Here is a 17,558-nt window from a genome sequence, read left to right as displayed (position 1 = left end):
AGAGTTACTCCCCACGGAGGGGGTTTACAAGGGAAAACAGAGCAGCTTTAGCAAGAGAGTCTGCTTTAACATTGTTTAAACGTGGAATAAAACCAAAAGAGATAACTTCGAACCTGCAACTTAAAGCCCTAATATCAAACAGTAAGCTATGCAGCTCGAGTGTTGAAGAGGACGAGTTGAGAAGGTTGACGAGGGATTTCGAATCAGAGAAAACATTCAACCGAAAGAATCCGAAAGCGACTGCGTCAAGAAGAGCAGCCTTTACCGCAAGGGCTTCAGCAACCAGGGGTGAAGCGACATGAGAGCGGTTTGAAGATCGGTGCTCAACAGAGACACCATTGGGGTCGTGAAAGACCCAGCCTTGTCCACTGTTTATTGAGTTGGGATCCCAGGCTCCATCTGTGAAGCAAGCATATCCAGTAGAGGGTTGCTGCGGTAGAGGAGGCCGGTTGCGTGGAGAGCAAGTCTTAACAGGGGCTTGAGAAGCTTCTTCCCAGGACCTAGCATCTTTCAAAACTTTCAGAGTTAACTCTGCTTCAGACCAAGACTTGTTGTCGAAGACAAGTTGGTTCCTGTTCTTCCAGAGATGCCAAAGAACCCAGGGGGCGACCGGAGTGGAGGCCAGGCCGGTAGGTGGGAGATTGGTCATTGTAGTGCAACAGAGAAGGAGCTCAGAGATGGAGAGGTCGGAGCTAGGGACAGGTTTGTTCAGGGCCGGAATAAGATCCCATACACGGGCAGAGAAGGTACATGTCAAGAGTAGGTGGATAGGAGTCTCAACCTCTCCACATCGTTTGCATCTAGGATCGATTTGTATGCCTCTTGCTAGGAGAGCAGAGCCAACTGGAAGCGCCGCACTTTTGATCTTCCAAAGAAAGGACCTTAGCTTTGGAGAAGTCTTAAGGTTCCAAATGGTTTTTTTCCAGGGGAAGGGATCAATGTTGTGGGGGTAAGAAGTGATTCTGGATAGGGCGTAGCCTGACTTCGAAGTGTAAGAACCTGATTTTTCGCCCAGCCATACCAACTCGTCCTCCTTGTTCAGGGAACTAGGGATGAGTTGTAGGATGAAATCCTCATAGAGAGGCAAGTGCTGGCGGATAGCTTGAATGTTCCATTCGTTTGAGTGTGGGAGAATGAGCTCATGGACTCGCATGTTCCGGTTGTGGAGGGTTGGAGGCCCCATTGGAATGGACGGAGAGAGGTTTGACAGCCACGGGTCCTCCCACACTTTCACAGACGCTCCATTGCCTATTGTCCAACCGAGACCTGTCAAGAGAAGGTCACGGCCCCAGAGAATCCCTCTCCATCCGTGGGAGCCTGAGGTCGAGCTTGAAGCCCTAAGGAAAGGATCAGAGTGGCAATACTTTCCTAACAGGGTCTGGCCAAGGAGAGAGTTCGGATCCTGCACAAGGCGCCAAGCAATTTTTGCTAGAAGGGCCTGGTTAAAACACTCAATATCTCTAAAACCAAGGCCTCCAAGGTTTTTTGGGAGAGTAAGCTTAGACCAAGCAACCCAACACATTTTTCTCTTTTCCGGGTTAGCATCCCACCAAAAACGAGTAAGTAAAGATTGTATTTGCTTACAAAGGGAGGCTGGGAGCATGAAGCATGACATAGCGTAGGCGGGTATAGCGGAGAGAACTGATTGGAGGAGAACTTGCTTTCCCGCACCAGATAAGAATCTTGTGGTCCAGCTGATAACTCTTTGTCTAATCCGATCTAAGATGGAGTTAAAAATGTCCCGCTTCCTTCTGCCAAAGTGCTCGGGCAGCCCGAGATACTTTCCGATACCTCCCTCCTTCTCAATTGTTAGTTGTCGCTGAACACGCAGCTTTGTGTGAGAAGACGTCTTGGAGGAGAAAGTGATAGCGGACTTAGTGGCATTTATGCATTGGCCTGACGCTTTCTCATATTTGTTGAGGAGAGACACTAGTTGCGCGCAGCTTTGGGCGTCCGATCTCATGAAGAACATAGTGTCGTCGGCGAACAGTAGGTGGTTTATCGCGGGGCTGTTTCGTGCCACTTTAACTCCGGTCAGCAAGCCCAGATTTTGTGCCTTGGTGCACAGTCCCGAGAGAACCTCCGTACACAGAATAAAGAGGTACGGGGAGAGTGGATCACCTTGCCGGAGACCTCGGGAAGGTGAAACACGACCCTGGGGAGCCCCGTTCACGAGGAAAGAATATGACACCGAGGTCACACACATCATGGTCCAAGAAATCCAAGTCTCGTGAAAACCCAATCTTCTAAGTACCGCTTCGAGAAAAGACCATTCGATTCTATCATAGGCCTTACTCATGTCAGTTTTCACCGCCATGGAGCATCGCACCTTAGCCTTTGATGTCTTAAAAGGCTAAGGTGCGATGCTCCATGGCGGTGAAAACTGACATGAGTAAGGCCTATGATAGAATCGAATGGTCTTTTCTCGAAGCGGTACTTAGAAGATTGGGTTTTCACGAGACTTGGATTTCTTGGACCATGATGTGTGTGACCTCGGTCAGATGAAATCTAACAAACAATTTCGGGTAATAGATGTAGAGAGATCTTACAGGAACGAAAGTCGATGATCTTACCTTCGCCCATGGTTCCACGATGAGAATTGGAAACTTTCTCTCGCTAAGTTAGGGCTAGATCGTGCTTTGAATGTGTGAGAGCTAGAGGCTAGAGCCAATATATAGGTTGTATCAATTGGTTTGCTTTTGATTTTGGATACACTATAAACCGACTGGTTTTTAAAATATATTCATTTTTATTTATTAGTAAATTAGTAAATCTAAGGGAAACTTCTAATGGATTATTATTTATTAAACACTCACGTGGACTTCTAATTCCAAATCAAAATAATGTAATGGATGGTTTGATCAGCTTAGAATATTATACTACTAAATATTTTTGGTTTTGTTCTTTTCTAGTATAAACACATTTATACAATAAGTAATTTAAATCACTTATTAATTTAAAAAACATTAAAATGGTTTGTTTAATAATATACCGTAACAAATATTTATTTTACCAAAAAAAATATTTATTTTTGGTAATTTTCATTTATTGCAGATGTTCATGTTTTTTTAACAAAATGAAATAACTAAAATCAACTTTATTAAAGCTATCATTCTCAGAAGCACAATCATAATTACTTCTTTTCAAAAAGTTACATAAAAGTTTATTTATTTTAAATTATAGTTTAATATGTAGTAACTTTATTTTAAATTATAAGTTAATATGTAGTATATGGAGTACCCAATCAGACGACAGCAATAAAATGTCGTAGTCGTACCTTGTCCCGTTTTACTAGCCAGTCTCTACGCACGGGAGCATTCTACACTTTTTTTTTCCCTTGCACCAAACTGTAAATTTGAAACCTATTTGTAGAAAATTATGTCTTTAAGTGTTTGTTGTGTTTTTGTCATAATAAAGAAGTTCATCAACGAGAATTCGTTTGACATATTTGTTAAAACATACTAATAACTCTTTCGCCCTAAATAAGCTTCAAATTTGACCCAAAATCAAAATTCCCATTAACCAAGTGATTTGCTAAAAGAACCTAAAAAAATCGTCCTATAGCATTTGCTAACTTCTTTTTTTTTTCTTAGTTCAAAGTCAACTTTTCCATTAACCAAATGATTCTTATTTCTTATACAGTCAAATTGTGACCACAATGTGACCCAAGGATAAAGTATAGTATCACCTAAGAACACTCATTTGGTTCCTACATTACCATAACAATCATCCGATCACTTTAACCACAATGAAAAAAAAAATTCATCTTACCATAGGGGTGAAAATGAATTCTCTTAAAACCACATTATTACAGGGACATGACATATAACCAGGAGACTAAGACCTAAGCAAGGACAAACTTCTTTTGTTTCTCTTCTGCTCTAAGCAAGAACATGACATGTTTTTATCATCAAAAGCGCAGAACATACTCCTCCATCTATTTGCCACCATCCTGCCATTCAGGGGTTTCTAGTTTGCTCACGTCCAGAGTCATAGGTTCCAAGAGAAAATTGCGATACATGGCAAGCTTCTCAGGTGTTTTCTTCAGCCTTATGCCTTTTGGGACAAGGTTCTTCAGAGCTTCCCCAGCCTGATCCTCCATCTATTTGCCGTCCTGGCCATTCAAATCTTGTAGGATCCAAGCGACAAGTGCCATGCGTGGCAAGCTTGTCAGGTGTCTCTTCTTCTTCGGTATCGGCTTCATTCTCTTTGGGAAATAGGCTTTCAAGTTTGTACATGAGAGTAAAAGGATCCCAGCGATAGACGGGTGTTTCTTGTTCGGCAGAGGTTTGTCCTCCATCTATTACCATGTCATCAGTCCGAGGTGGCCAGAATGGACTGTCTTCATCTTCAGAGCTGTCGCTTTTTTGATCACCAAAAGGGCAGAGAAGACTGTAATCCATGTCACTCATAATCGGAGGTGTTTCTTCTTCGGCCGCCGCCGCAGCATCGGGTCCTTGATAGATTTGGATTTTCACTTCATCAAAAAAGTATGCGCCTCTATCTATAAGCAATCCAGGCCATCCAGGGGTTTCTGGTTTGTTGATGTCCAGAGCCGGAGTGACTAAGAGAACATAGTAACGCATGTTACCCAATCGTTGAAGCATATCTCTGTAGTAGACGTCGTCATCTTTGAACTGGTCTGAGAATAGGACCAAACTAGCTTCATAACTCGTGGTCATCTTGGGAGAGTCCCTCATCCATAAATTAATGTCATTTATCATTCTGATACGTCTAGAGGCGTTATCCCCTGGAAAATAATATAAAAATGTATACACTATTATCAATGGAAGGGAGATAGATATAAAGAAAAAGAGAGGGGGAAATGATCACCTCCAGGAAGAAAGTAGATTCTGGAAGCCCACGTCTTGTCACCACCCAGCCAAGACCCTTTCTTGTCGGCATCATCATCAAGATAGGCCCAGATTGTAATGTTATCACTAAACTCCCTTTCAACAAGAGCTGATGAGATAGAGTGGTAGATCTCATCAGGGGTGGAAGAAGGAGGGAAAGGGAAATCCACGGCGTCCCAGAAGACGGCTGTCCTAGGCCCTTTGACGGTTGGGATACGCTCTGAGCCATACATACATGCAATAAAGAGAGGACAAATAAAATACCATTTATAATAAATTTTCAAAGATAGAAAAAATCTAAAAAAACAATTTGGGGTCTTACCGGAGAAATCTACCGTCTTGGAGACATCTTCTTTGATCTCTATATACTTTTCTAGAGAGCTATCAAACTCATCCATATAACCTTGTAAAGGGTTGTATCTAGGCTTTCCTCCACCTAAAAGTCGTGCATATTTAAGCAGAGAGTCAACACTAAAGAGACATTCTTCATCAGGCGGCGGTGGCTTTACTAGAAGAACATTGTGACGCCTCAATTTCAAACACTGCAGAACCCTGAGTAACTCCCTTTGTGGTTTGGCGATTACAAAAAAATTCACTGGTCCTGGTCCAAGGTATAATGCGTGACGAATCATATGCAAAGTGATATCCGGCACTTTGTAAACACAACCCGAATAAGACCGACCTAATAAACAACAGAGAAACAACTCCGATTACATAATAATAATTAAAATAGAAAAGACAAGCAAAAGACAAGAGTGTTGTTGTGAGGAGCTTACATGTGGGTAAGGATGGGCGGATTATATCGGCCGATTTTTTGTCGTAGTTGTGTTGCTCAGAGTACAATCTCACGTCCATAAAACCGAGACGAAAACCCATTAGATCAAGAGCTTTTGAGATATCACCAAAAACAGGACCAAGATCATCTGTAGTATCAACAGGGATTGGGTAATCATCCATGTTCCAGAACACCAGTGTCTGCTTCACTGCAGACAAGGCATAAACGAAAAATTAAAAACCATTAGTTTGCTATAATCGATCAATTGAAATCTAACAAAACAATTTACGGGTAAGAGATGGAGAGAGATCTTACACGACTCAAAATCGATGGTCTCGTCTTCGCCCATGGTTCGGTTCTACGGAGAGATGGGTATGAGAATTGAAGACTTTTTCTTGCTAAGTTAGGGTTTGTTGTGAATGAACAACAAAGTCGAATTAAATTTAAAAAATAGTTAGAAAAAAAAACCTACGAATGCAAAACGCTGTTTCAAAACTCTGAATAAAATAAACAAATATCTGTTTAGAATTTGTATATGGATAATGTGAATGAATAATTTACAATCCATTGCACCCATATTTATAATAGTTTCAAAACTCTGATTTCCTTTTCTATTTATGAAAATATCCTTAATTCATAACTGATGAGAGAGGGCATTTTTTTAGCCCTTTGGATCTCAAATAAAAAGGAAAATATCAAGGGTGTTGCACACATATTCAACCAACGGATCTGTGCATTTTTTTTCCTTTTTTTTTTGGAAACCCTAAAATGTTTTGAAATCCCTGTCCAAACATGCATATTCGCAATCCTCCTCATTATCAGAATCTATATCAATGATTTGCTAAAAGAACCAAAAAAATCTTCCTATAGGATTTGCTAACTTCTTTTTTTTTTATTGGCTCAAAGTCAACATTAACCAAATGATTCTTATACAGTCAAATTGTGACCACATTGCCTCACTAGAAGCTTTAACCACAATGTGACCCAAGGATGATGAAACATCTTAAGGGTGAAAATGAATCGTCTCTTAAACCACATTATTACAGAGACATGACATATAACCAGGAGACTAAGACCTAAGCAAGGACATGCTAACTTCTTTTGTTTCTCTTCTGCTCTAAGCAAGACATGTTTTTATCATCAAATGGGCAAGAACATACTCCTCCACCTATTTGCCACCATCCTGTCCATTCAGGGCTTTCTAGTTTGTTCATGTCCAGAGTCATAGGTTCCAAAAGAAAATTGCGATACATGGCAAGCTTCTCAGGTGTTTTCTTCAGCCTTATGCCTTTTGGGACAAGGTTCTTCAGAGCTTCCCCAGCCTGATCCTCCATCTATTTGCCGTCCTGGCAATTTAGGGCTTTCTGGTTTCTTGATGTCCTCAGTGTTAGTTTCCAAGCGACAAGTGCCATGCGTGGCAAGTTTGTCAGGTGTGTCTTCTTCGGCTTCATGCTCCTCTTTGGGAAATAGGCTTTCAAGTTTGTACATGAGGGTAAAAGGGTCCCAGCGATAGACGGGTGTTTCTTGTTCGGCAGAGCTTTGTCCTGCATCTATTAGCATGTCATCAGTCCGAGGTGGCCAGAATGGACTGTCTTCATCTTCAGAGCTTTCGCTTGTTTGATCACCAAAAGGGCAGAGAAGACTGTAATCCATGTCACTCATAATCGGAGGTGTTTCTTCTTCGGCCGCCGCATCATCGGGTCCTTGATAGATTTGGCTTTTTACTTGATCAAAAAAGTATGCGCCTCTATCTAGAAGCAATCCAGGCCATTCAGGGGTTTCTGGTTTGTTGATGTCCAGAGCCGGAGTGACTAAGAGAACATAGTAACGCATGTTACCCAATTGTTGAAGCATATCTCTGTAGTAGACGTCGTCATCTTTGAACTGGTCTGAGAATAGGACCAAACTAGCTTCATAACTCGTGGACTTCTGCGGAGAGTCCCTCATCCATAAATGAATGTCATTTATCATTCTGATACGTCTAGAGGCTTTATCCCCTGGAAAATAATATAAATATTTGTACATTATTATCAATGGAAGGGAGATAGATATAAAGAAAAAAGAGGGGGAAATGATTACCTCCGGGAAGAAAGTAGATTCTGGAAGCCCACGTCTTGTCACCACCCAGCCAAGACCCTTTCTTGTTGTCATCATCATCAAGATAGGCCCAGATTGTAATGTTATCACTAAACTCCCTTTCAACAAGAGCTGATGAGATAGAGTGGTAGATCGCATCAGGAGAGGAAGAAGGAGGGAAAGGGCAATCCACGGCGTCCCAGAAGACGGCTGTCCTAGGCCCTTTGACGGTCGGGATGCGCTCTGAGCCATACATACATGCAATAAAGAGAGGATAAATAAAATACCATTTATAATAAATTTTCAAAGATAGAAAAAATCTAAAAAACAATTTGGGGTCTTACCGGAGAAATCTACCGTCTTGGAGACATCTTCTTTGATCTCTATATACTTTTCTAGAGAGCTATCAAACTCATCCATATAACCTTGTAAAGGGTTGTATATAGGCTTTCCTCCACCTAAAAGTCGTGCATAATTAAGCAGAGAGTCAACACTAAAGAGACATTCTTCATCAGGCGGCGGTGGCTTTAATAGAAGAACATTGTGACGCCTCAATTTCAAACACTGCAGAACCCTGAGTAACTCCCTTTGTGGTTTGGCGATTACAAAAAAATTCACTGGTCCTGGTCCAATATATGATGCGTGAAGAATCATATGCAAAGTGATATCCGGCACTTTGTAAACACAACCCGAATAAGACCGACCTAATAAACAAGAGAGAAACAACTCCGATTACATAATAATAATTAAAATAGAAACGACAAGCATAAGAGAGAGTGTTGTTGTGAGGAGTTTACCTTGGGGTAAGCATGGCTGGATTATATCGGCAAATGTTTTGTCGTAGTTGTGTTGCTCAGAGTACAATAACACGTCCATAAAACCGAGACGAAAACCCATGAGATAAAGAGCTTTTGAGATATCACCAAAAACAGGACCAAGATCATCCGTAGTATCAACAGGGATTGGGTAATCATCCATGTTCCAGAACACCAGTGTCTGCTTCACTACGGAAAATTAAAAAAAAAAAAAAGAACCATTATTTTGCTATAATCGATCAGATGAAGTCTAACAAACAATTTCGGAAAGAGATGGAGAGAGATCTTACAGGACTCAAAATCGATGGTCTCGTCTTCGCCCATGGTTCTACGGATTGCGATGAGAATTGGAGACTTTAAGCTAAGTTAGGGTTTTTTGTGAATGAACAACAAAGTTATATTAACTTTGAAAAAAAATCGAAAGAAACTTTAATAAAGCAAAAAGCTATTGAAACAAATATCTGTTTAGAATCTGTATATGGATTATGTGAATGAATAATTTACAGTCCATTGCATTCCATATTTATAATAGTTCGAAAACTAGGATTTCCTTTTCTATTTAAGAAAATATCCTTAATTCATTAAGGATGAGAGAGGGCATGTTTAAATGTTTTTAGCCCTTTGGATCTCTTTTTTTTTTTTTGAATTTTCCTTTTATTTCTTCCCTTTGGATCTCAAATAAAAAGGAAAATATCAAGGGTGTTGACACATATTCAACCAACGGATCTGTGTATTCTTTTCCTTTTTTTTTGGAAAACATTAAAAAGTTTTAAAATCCCTGTCCAAACATCAATATTATTAATTTAGGATCATTCTTACTATAATTTGGGTAATGGACTTCCCTGTCCAACTGTCTGCCCGATTGTCTAACCGTAAGTAACATTACTCCTCTCAACTGAATAATACAAAACGCGGGGGACCCATTTCTCTGACGATAGTTTTAGTATTGACAAGAACTGAATAATTATTCCTTCATTTTATCAAGTATTGATACATTTAGCCATTTTGAGATTACATCTTTACATTAAATTTTACATTCGTTCACTATAATTAAATATTGATTTTTTTTTTCAATTTCATGAAATACACATTATTTGACTAATTTACTAAATTAAAAAAAAATACCCTTTCAAAAGGCTAGTCAGAATCTAGTGCATTCCTAATCCTCCTCTTTATCAGAATCTATATCATTGCTTCTAGGCGTTCATCCACCTAAAAGTTGTGCATTATCAAGCAGAGATTCTACACAAAACCTTACACAATTGTGAAGTAAAAAGCACACTTGTGAAAATGAAGTGGATCAAAGAAGTCACTCACTGCATGGCACTCATATAATTTGAAGCTTCTTAGGTGTTTCTTCTTCTTCAGCGGCGGCATGGGCTTCATGCATTTTGGGGCTAGGAGGTTCTTCAAAAGCAAAATAGGTTGCGCCTCTATCTAAAAGCAATCCAGGCCACTGAGGGCTTTCGGGGTTGTTGATGTCCAGAGTCGGCGTGACAAAGAGAAGATCGTAATACATGGCATCCAATCGTCGAAGCATATCGGTGTAGTAGCCGCCGGCACCTATGAACTGATCTGCGAACAGGACCAAACTAGCTTCATAACGCATGCCCCGAGGAGAGTCCCTTGCCCATAAAAACATGTCATTTAACATTCTGATACGTCTCGAGGCTTTATCCCCTGGAAAAAGGAGAAAAAAAAATCAAATAGATAAATATTAACAAATGCAAGTGAGAGTAGACATATAAAGAAGAAGAAAAAGAGAGGGGGAAATGATCACACCTCCGGGAAGAAAGTAGATTCTGGAAGCCCACGTCTTGTCACCACCCAGCCAAGACCCTTTCTTGTCGTCATCATCATCAAGATAGGCCCAGATTGTAATGTTATCACTAAACTCCCTTTCCACAAGGGCTGATGAGATAGAGTGGTAGATCGCATCAGGAGAGGAAGAAGGAGGGAAAGGGCAATCCACGGCGTCCCAGAAGACGGCTGTCCTAGGCCCTCTGACTGTTGGGATACGCTCTGAGCCATACATACATGCAAAAAGAGAGGTTAAATAAATACCATTTATAATAAATTTTCAAAGATAGAAAAATCTAAAAACAATTTGGGGTCTTACCGGAGAAATCTACCATCTTGGAGACATCTTCTTTGATCTCTACATACTTTTCAAAGGAGATATCATACTCAGACGCATGAGAGGCATATAATTCTTTGAATCTAGGCTTTCCTCCACCTAAAAATCGAGCATTCTCAAGTAGAGAGTCTACACTAAAGAGAAACTTTTCACCAGGGGGCGGCGGCTTTACTAGAAGAACATTGTGACGCCTCGATTTCAAACACTGCAGAACCCTATGTAACTCCCTTTTTGGTTTTGCAATTACAAAATAATTCACTGGTCCTGGTCCAATACACGTTGCGCGACGAATCATATACAAAGTGATATCGAGCACTTTGTAACCAAAAGCACAATAATACTCGCCTACAAACAGAGAAAGAAATCCGATTAGATATAATAATTTAAAATAGAAACGACGACGGGCGAGCGAGAGAGAGTGTTGTGACCTTGGCCTAAGAAGTCATTAGTTACTATGGCCTCGCAGTTGATTTGCTCAGAATACAGATACACGTCTATATACCCATTACGAAAGCCCATTACATGAAGAGCTTTTAAGATATCGCCAAAAACAGGAACAAGATCATCGGTAGGGATTGGGTAGTCATCTATGTTCCAGTACACGAGCGTCTGCCTCACTACGCACAAAGACATAAACGCAAAAATTAGAAAAAAATAAACCATTACTTCCGCCATAATCGAATCAGATGAAATCTAACAAACAATTTTAGGAGGGAGAGAGATCTTACAGGCCTCAAAACCGATGATCTCGTCTTCGCCCATGGTTCTGCGGAGATGACGATGAGAATTGGAGAGACCTTCCTTCTAGCTAGGGTTAGACCTTGCTTTGAATGCTTTTCTTCACGGACGGATGAGAGAGAGCTAGGCTGCGGCTTGCTGAGATATCTACGAGGGCATGTTTTTATATCCCTCTTGGCTCTCAGTTTGTTTTTTAAAAAAGGAAAATATCAAGGGTGTTGACATATTTTCAACGGAACGGATCTGTGTGCATTCTTTTCCATTTTTTGGGGAAACCCTAAATAAACCAATAAATGCTATAAAAAATTAAAACATTAATTATCAATAAATTTTTATTTGATTAATATTGCTTTAGTTTTGTATTTTAATTTTAATATATGTATATATATATATTTATTTATAAAAAATTGGATATATAAGTTAATGTGAATTTTTTTACAATGTACTTATATTTAGTTTATTTGTTTATTAATTATATATATATATATATTATTGTAATGGTGATATATGATATATTAGTTACTAATATATTCCAAAATTCTTACTAAAATAATATTTATACATAAAGTTTATTTTATAATGATAGTGTAAAATTTATTTGCTAATACCATATTTAAAAAGTATTTCCAAAAATTAAAATGTTTTATAAGGAAATTTTACATATAATTAAATTGATGTCATCCCATCTTTTTTTGAAATCCATGTCATTATTTTTTAGTGATAAAGAATGTAAAAAGACACTTGTCAAAACCAATTATCAAATAATGTATAGGGGATTCACAAAGCTTCAAAGATTTGATATTAAAAATGTTAGACTAAAACTCAGTGTTTTGTGCCATCAAGTTCTTTTTGATCTCACTCTCTTCCCCAGACATTAACAATATCTCCCAGTCATCAGCTTCAAACTTCACAACCTCCCCTCCTGTTGACGAATATTGAGGCTTAGGGTGCTTGATGAACTTCTTTCTTGCCTTTTCCAATCCAAGATCTCCTCCTCCTTTGATGTTCTGAAACAACTTAGCCAAGAGCACCAACATACAACATGATCGAAAAATGTCTTTTCAAAATTTCCAGGTACATAAAAAAAGACATGAAAAAAGAAGAGCTGGTTGATCCTTTCCTAATATTACTGAGAGCAGAGAAAGATTGTGAAGACAACAAAGATGCTTGCAAATGTCTTTTCAAGATTTCAGATGCATCAAAAGGACTTGAAAGGAGCAAAGGAGGTTTATTCTATTCCTGAGGAAATCCATAAATTTTATCTCTTCCAATCAGAAATATCAAACATAGAATTGTTGCCGAGAAAAAGAAAGATTTGAGAATGTGGAAGCTTATCTATTAAACACATGGTAAGAGAAGTAGAATCTGATTATGCTTTGTGACAAGCCATTTCAACATTAGTACCTTCTCAGAACAACTATAAACTTACAAGAGTGAAAATAATTTATTTTGACCGAACAACTTCCATCGTGCTTAATGTTTGTGCTAAATACGACTCTAATATGATTATAATTCAAATAAACTATTTGAACTTTTTAGAATGTGCCTAAATCTATATTGACTCTAACATAAGTTCAACTTAAACGATGTTGTTTGGTTAAATTAATTAATTTATTTGAATTATTATCACATTTCAGTCGTATTTAGCCCATATCAATATATTTGAATTATTATAACATTTCAGTCGTATTAGTGCATATCGCTTGTTTGGATTCAGGTTGGAAATTGTTTAGAAGGGAATAATCCTTTCCCCGATTACAAGATGCTGGGATTATGGTGTAGCAATTGATTTTGAAGAAAAACAACAATGCCCGAGTTTGTTGGCGGTTAAACAGAAGGAAGACAACAACAAGAAAAACGAAAGATTGCATGAATAAAAAGAGAAGTCATAAAATTACTACGAACAGAGTTTGAAGTTCAAAATACAAGTACAAACTTAAATATAGCAGAGTTTTTGATAAATAAAAACTTAAATAAACATCCACGGGGCTACGACAACAGAAGCTAGCTAATCCCAACCCCTAAGGTGTTTCGTCGGCCGCATCAGATGTTTCTTCGGCCGCATCAGCTTTATGCTTTTTGAGATAAGGTTCTTCAGAGCTTCCCCAGCCTGATCCTCCATCTATTTGCCGTCCTGGACATTCAGAGCTTTCTGGTTTCTTCATGTCCCCAGTTTGCCATGCGTGTCCAGCTTCTTAGGTGTTTCTTCTTCTTCTGCGGCAGCATGGGCTTCAGAGATTTTGCTAGTTTCAAGAGCAAAACTGGCTGCGCCTCTATCTAAAAGCAATCCGGGCCATTGAGGGGTTTCGGGTTTGTTGATGTCAAGAGTCGGAGTGACTAAGAGAATATGGTAACGAATGTCATCCAATCTTTGAAGCATATTGATGTAGTAGCCGGCACCTATGAACTGATCTGCGAACAGGACCAAACTAGCGTCATAACTACTCCACTGAGGAGAGTCCCTTGCCAATAAAAACATGTCATTTAACATTCTGATACGTCTCGAGGCTTTATCCCCTGGAAAAAGGAAAAAAAAAATCAAATAAAATGCAAGTGAGAGTAGACATATAAAGACGGGAAAAAAAAAAGAGAGGGGGAAATGATCACACCTCCGGGAAGAAAGTAGATTCTGGAAGTCCACGTCTTGTCACCACCCAGTAAGGCAGACCCTTTCTTGTCATCATCATCAAGATAGGCCCAGATAGTAATATTATCACTAAAATACCTTTCAACAAGAGCTGATGAGATAGAGTGGTAGATCGCATCAGGAGTGGAAGAAGGAGGGAAAGGGCAATCCACGGCGTCCCAGAAGACGGCTGTCCTAGGCCCTCTGACGGTTGGGATACGCTCTGAGCCATACATACATGCAATAAAGAGAGGTTAAATAAAATACCATTTATAATAAATTTTCAAAAATAGAAAAATCTAGAAACAATTTGGGGTCTTACCGGAGAAATCTACCGTCTTGGAGACATCTTCTGGGATGTCTACATACTCTTCAAAGCACATATCATACTCAGACGCATAAGAAACATATAATTCTTTGAATCTAGGCTTTCCTCCACCTAAAAATCGAGCATTCTCAAGTAGAGAGGCTACACTAAAGAGAAATTCTTCATCAGGCGGCGGCTTTACAAGAAGAACATTGTGACGCCTTGATTGCAAACAGTGCAGAACCCTATGTAACTCCCTTTTTGGTTTTGCAATTACAAAATAGTTTACTGGTCCTGCTCTGTAAAATGATGAGTCACGAATCATATACCAAGTGATATCCGGCACTTTGTAAAAACAAGCGCCGTAAGTTTCGCCTACAAACAACAACAGAGAAACAAGTCCGATTACAATATATATATATATATATATATATATATATATATATAAAATTTAAAATAGAAACGATGACGAGCAAAGGAGAGTGAGGAATTTACTTTCGGGTAAAGTCCAGTCGACTAGAGCCCCCTCCCTGTTGATTTGCTCATCATACAGAGACACTTGCATAGACCCCTCACGAAAGCCCATTACATGAAGAGCTTTTAAGATATCACCAAAAACAGGATCAAGATCATCGGTAGTATCTACAGGGATTGGGTAGTCATCCACGTTCCAGTACACGAGCGTCTGCTTCACTACGCACAAACGAATTTACGAAAAAATTAGAAAAAATTAGAAAAAATAAACCATTACTTCCCCTATAATCGATCAGATGAAATCTAACAAAACAATTTTAGGAGGGTAAGAGATGGAGAGAGATCTTACAGGACTCAAAACCGATGATCTCGTCTTCGCCCATGGTTCTGCGGAGATGACGATGAGAATTGGAGAGACCTTAGATCTTGCTTTGAATGCTTTTCTTCACGGACGGATGAGAGAGTTAGGCTGCGGCTTGCTGAGATATCTATGAGGGCATGTTTTTATATCCCTCTTGGCTCTCAGTTTGTTTTTTAAAAAAGGAAAATATCAAGGGTGTTGACATATTTTCAACGGAACGGATCTGTGCATTCTTTTCCTTTTTTTGGGGAAACCCTAAAAAGTTTTGAAATCTCTGTCTAATTACGTAAATAAATAAGTAACCAAAGAAATCCTCTTGCCTATACAAAACGTGAACCCCTCTATGTCTGATCATCTTAATTTCTTAGAGACTGTACTCGTAAACATGGTCTTTCAAACCGGTTCGGACATGTTTGTTAATCAGACGTGTCACACAAGCAACCTGGAAGAGGGTTTGCATAAGATAAAGATCACCATAAAAGATAAACCTATGCTTTTATTTGTTGAAAATAAACAAATCTGACGACAATTGATTCTGATATTCTGGTTTGACTGGCTGATGTATAGCCTACAAAGAAAGAACCATGATAAAACCTCGAAAAAAAAAAGTGACAACCACCTGCAAAAGCCCGATTCATTGGAACTGGACACATTATTAGCGCAGTTAATTGTCAAGTGCTAAGGAGACATGGTACCTTCATAAAACTCATTCTTCCATATAAACGGAACTAGTCATTGGCTTTTTAAACTTTACTATCAATAAAGTCTTGTGAAGCAAGCAAGATCGGAACATAAGCTAGGTCGTCCAACATCATAATAACCAGAGTATCATCAGCCCTGGGCATGTGCTACTTTAAGCAGCATCCAGTTTAGGCTTTTTGGGAAGAGGTCCTTGTGAGCTTTTGCGAGGTCTATTAAATAGAGACAGTGGCCATTCATCAGGGCTTTCTGATATGTTGCTGTGCTCCCTCGGAGTTATCAAGAAAGGATGGTAATTTTTGTGCTGCATGTCCTCAAACAACTCCATGTAGAAGGGGTCACCTGAGAAATGATTCGAGACTAGGATCAAAAGTCCTGGACAATGGTGCAGAGGAGCGTCTCTAGACTGTAGAAACATGTCGTTTAACATTCTGACACGTCTATCCCCTGGATAAAAAAAAAGAGAAAAAACATCAACATATATAGATTACATACACACAAAGAAAAAGGTTAGAATTCACCTGCGGGAAGAAAGTAGATTCTTGAATCCCAAGTCTTGTTACCCAAACACTTATCCCTCCAAGACCGTTCATCGACATAAGCCCAGATTGTAATATTATCATTCGTACCTTTTTTCATAAGAACTGATTTGATTTTCTGGAAGATCTGTTCAGGAGAGAAACAAAGAGGGAATGGGCAATCAATGGCGTCCCAGAAGACGACTGTCCTAGGCCCTTTGACGTGTTTGATACGCTCTGAGCGATGCAAAAGAGGGAGGGAGGTTAAATACCTTTTATAATTTTTAAAAATGACAGATGAAATCTAAAACAAACAAACAATTTGAGATGGTCTTACCTGAGAAATCTAACATTTTCTGATTGGAGAGATCGCTAACATCATAACTACCATCCTCCTCCTCCTCCTCCTCCTGCCGCATGTCTTCAGGAGTTAACTCTTTTTTGGCTCTAGGCTTTCCTCCACCCAAAAATCGTGAATTCTTAAGTAGAGAGTCAACACTAAAAAGACACTCTTCATCAGGTGGCAGCTCTACTATGAGAACATTGTGACCCCTCGATTTCAAACAGTGCAGAACCCTATGTAACTCGCTACCTGGATCAATATTTGGTTTGACGACTACGGCTAAATTTGCAAGTATTGGTGCAGTCTCTCGTAATACAGAGAGCATATAAAAAGTCATATCCAGAGTAGGCCTAGTTCCAAATTTGCGGTAATCCTGTGTGGCTACATAATAAATCAAACATTTTTTAGTTTAGTTAAATAATAACTTAGGCGTATAATTAAATAGAAGCGACTGAGGAATTTACTATAGGGTAAGTAGAAAATTCTTCCGGCCTTAAACAAGGCTTCTTCGTTGGAGTTGAGTTTCTTACAATCCACATTGATGCTCATTCTCCCCTCAAAGCCCATTTGGTGAAGAGCATGTTCGAAATTATCAACAATAGAACCAAGATCGGTATCCACAGGGACTGGGCAATCATCAAAGTTCCAGCAAACGAATGTCTCATTCACTTTCACACACACAAAAAAAAGGACAAGGCGTAAACGAATTTACGACAGATCGAAATCTAACAAACAAATTCAAGAGATGGAGAGAGAGATCTTACCGGAATAAAATAAGATGGTCTCGCCTTCTTCGTCCATGGTTCCACCGATGAGGATTGGGGACTTTCTCTCCC

The 17,558-nt window shown here is 39.3% G+C and overlaps 1 protein-coding gene and 2 long non-coding RNA genes across 10 annotated transcripts; 2 read left to right on the top strand and 1 right to left on the bottom strand.

Moving 5' to 3' along the window:
- Nucleotides 1-3,749: 3,749 nt before the first annotated feature.
- Nucleotides 3,750-16,768, bottom strand: LOC103850532. 8 transcript variants are annotated; one of them, XM_033284976.1, is made up of 8 exons: nt 16,717-16,768; nt 16,383-16,616; nt 15,230-16,308; nt 11,385-11,466; nt 11,085-11,273; nt 10,639-11,001; nt 10,302-10,541; nt 6,505-7,625 (listed from the first exon to the last, which is right to left on the bottom strand). In XM_033284976.1, exons 4-8 carry the CDS (start codon nt 11,416-11,418, stop codon nt 6,892-6,894), a joined length of 1,560 nt encoding a protein of 519 aa, XP_033140867.1. In that variant the 5' UTR covers nt 11,419-11,466; nt 15,230-16,308; nt 16,383-16,616; nt 16,717-16,768; the 3' UTR covers nt 6,505-6,891. The 8 variants fall into 8 exon arrangements, with proteins under 8 accessions (XP_033140869.1, XP_009125544.1, XP_033140867.1 ...); XM_009127292.3 differs by lacking the exon at nt 6,505-7,625 and adding an exon at nt 9,046-10,199; XM_033284978.1 differs by lacking the exons at nt 6,505-7,625; nt 10,302-10,541; nt 10,639-11,001; nt 11,085-11,273; nt 11,385-11,466 and adding exons at nt 3,750-4,750; nt 4,834-5,073; nt 5,176-5,535; nt 5,630-5,836 and having other exon boundaries at nt 15,151-16,308.
- Nucleotides 6,892-10,221, top strand: LOC117131907. The gene is made up of 2 exons (XR_004455348.1): nt 6,892-7,049; nt 9,870-10,221. It is a non-coding gene; the product is annotated as an uncharacterized LOC117131907 (long non-coding RNA).
- Nucleotides 16,769-16,842: 74 nt separating the features above from the next.
- On the top strand, nt 16,843-17,401 carry LOC117131906. The gene is made up of 2 exons (XR_004455347.1): nt 16,843-17,089; nt 17,179-17,401. It is a non-coding gene; the product is annotated as an uncharacterized LOC117131906 (long non-coding RNA).
- The last annotated feature ends 157 nt before the right edge of the window (nt 17,402-17,558 follow it).

The sequence above is a fragment of the Brassica rapa genome, chromosome A02 (genome assembly GCF_000309985.2).
Source record: "Brassica rapa cultivar Chiifu-401-42 chromosome A02, CAAS_Brap_v3.01, whole genome shotgun sequence".
Taxonomy (NCBI): domain Eukaryota; kingdom Viridiplantae; phylum Streptophyta; class Magnoliopsida; order Brassicales; family Brassicaceae; genus Brassica; species Brassica rapa.
This window is presented reverse-complemented; position numbering and strand designations above follow the sequence as displayed.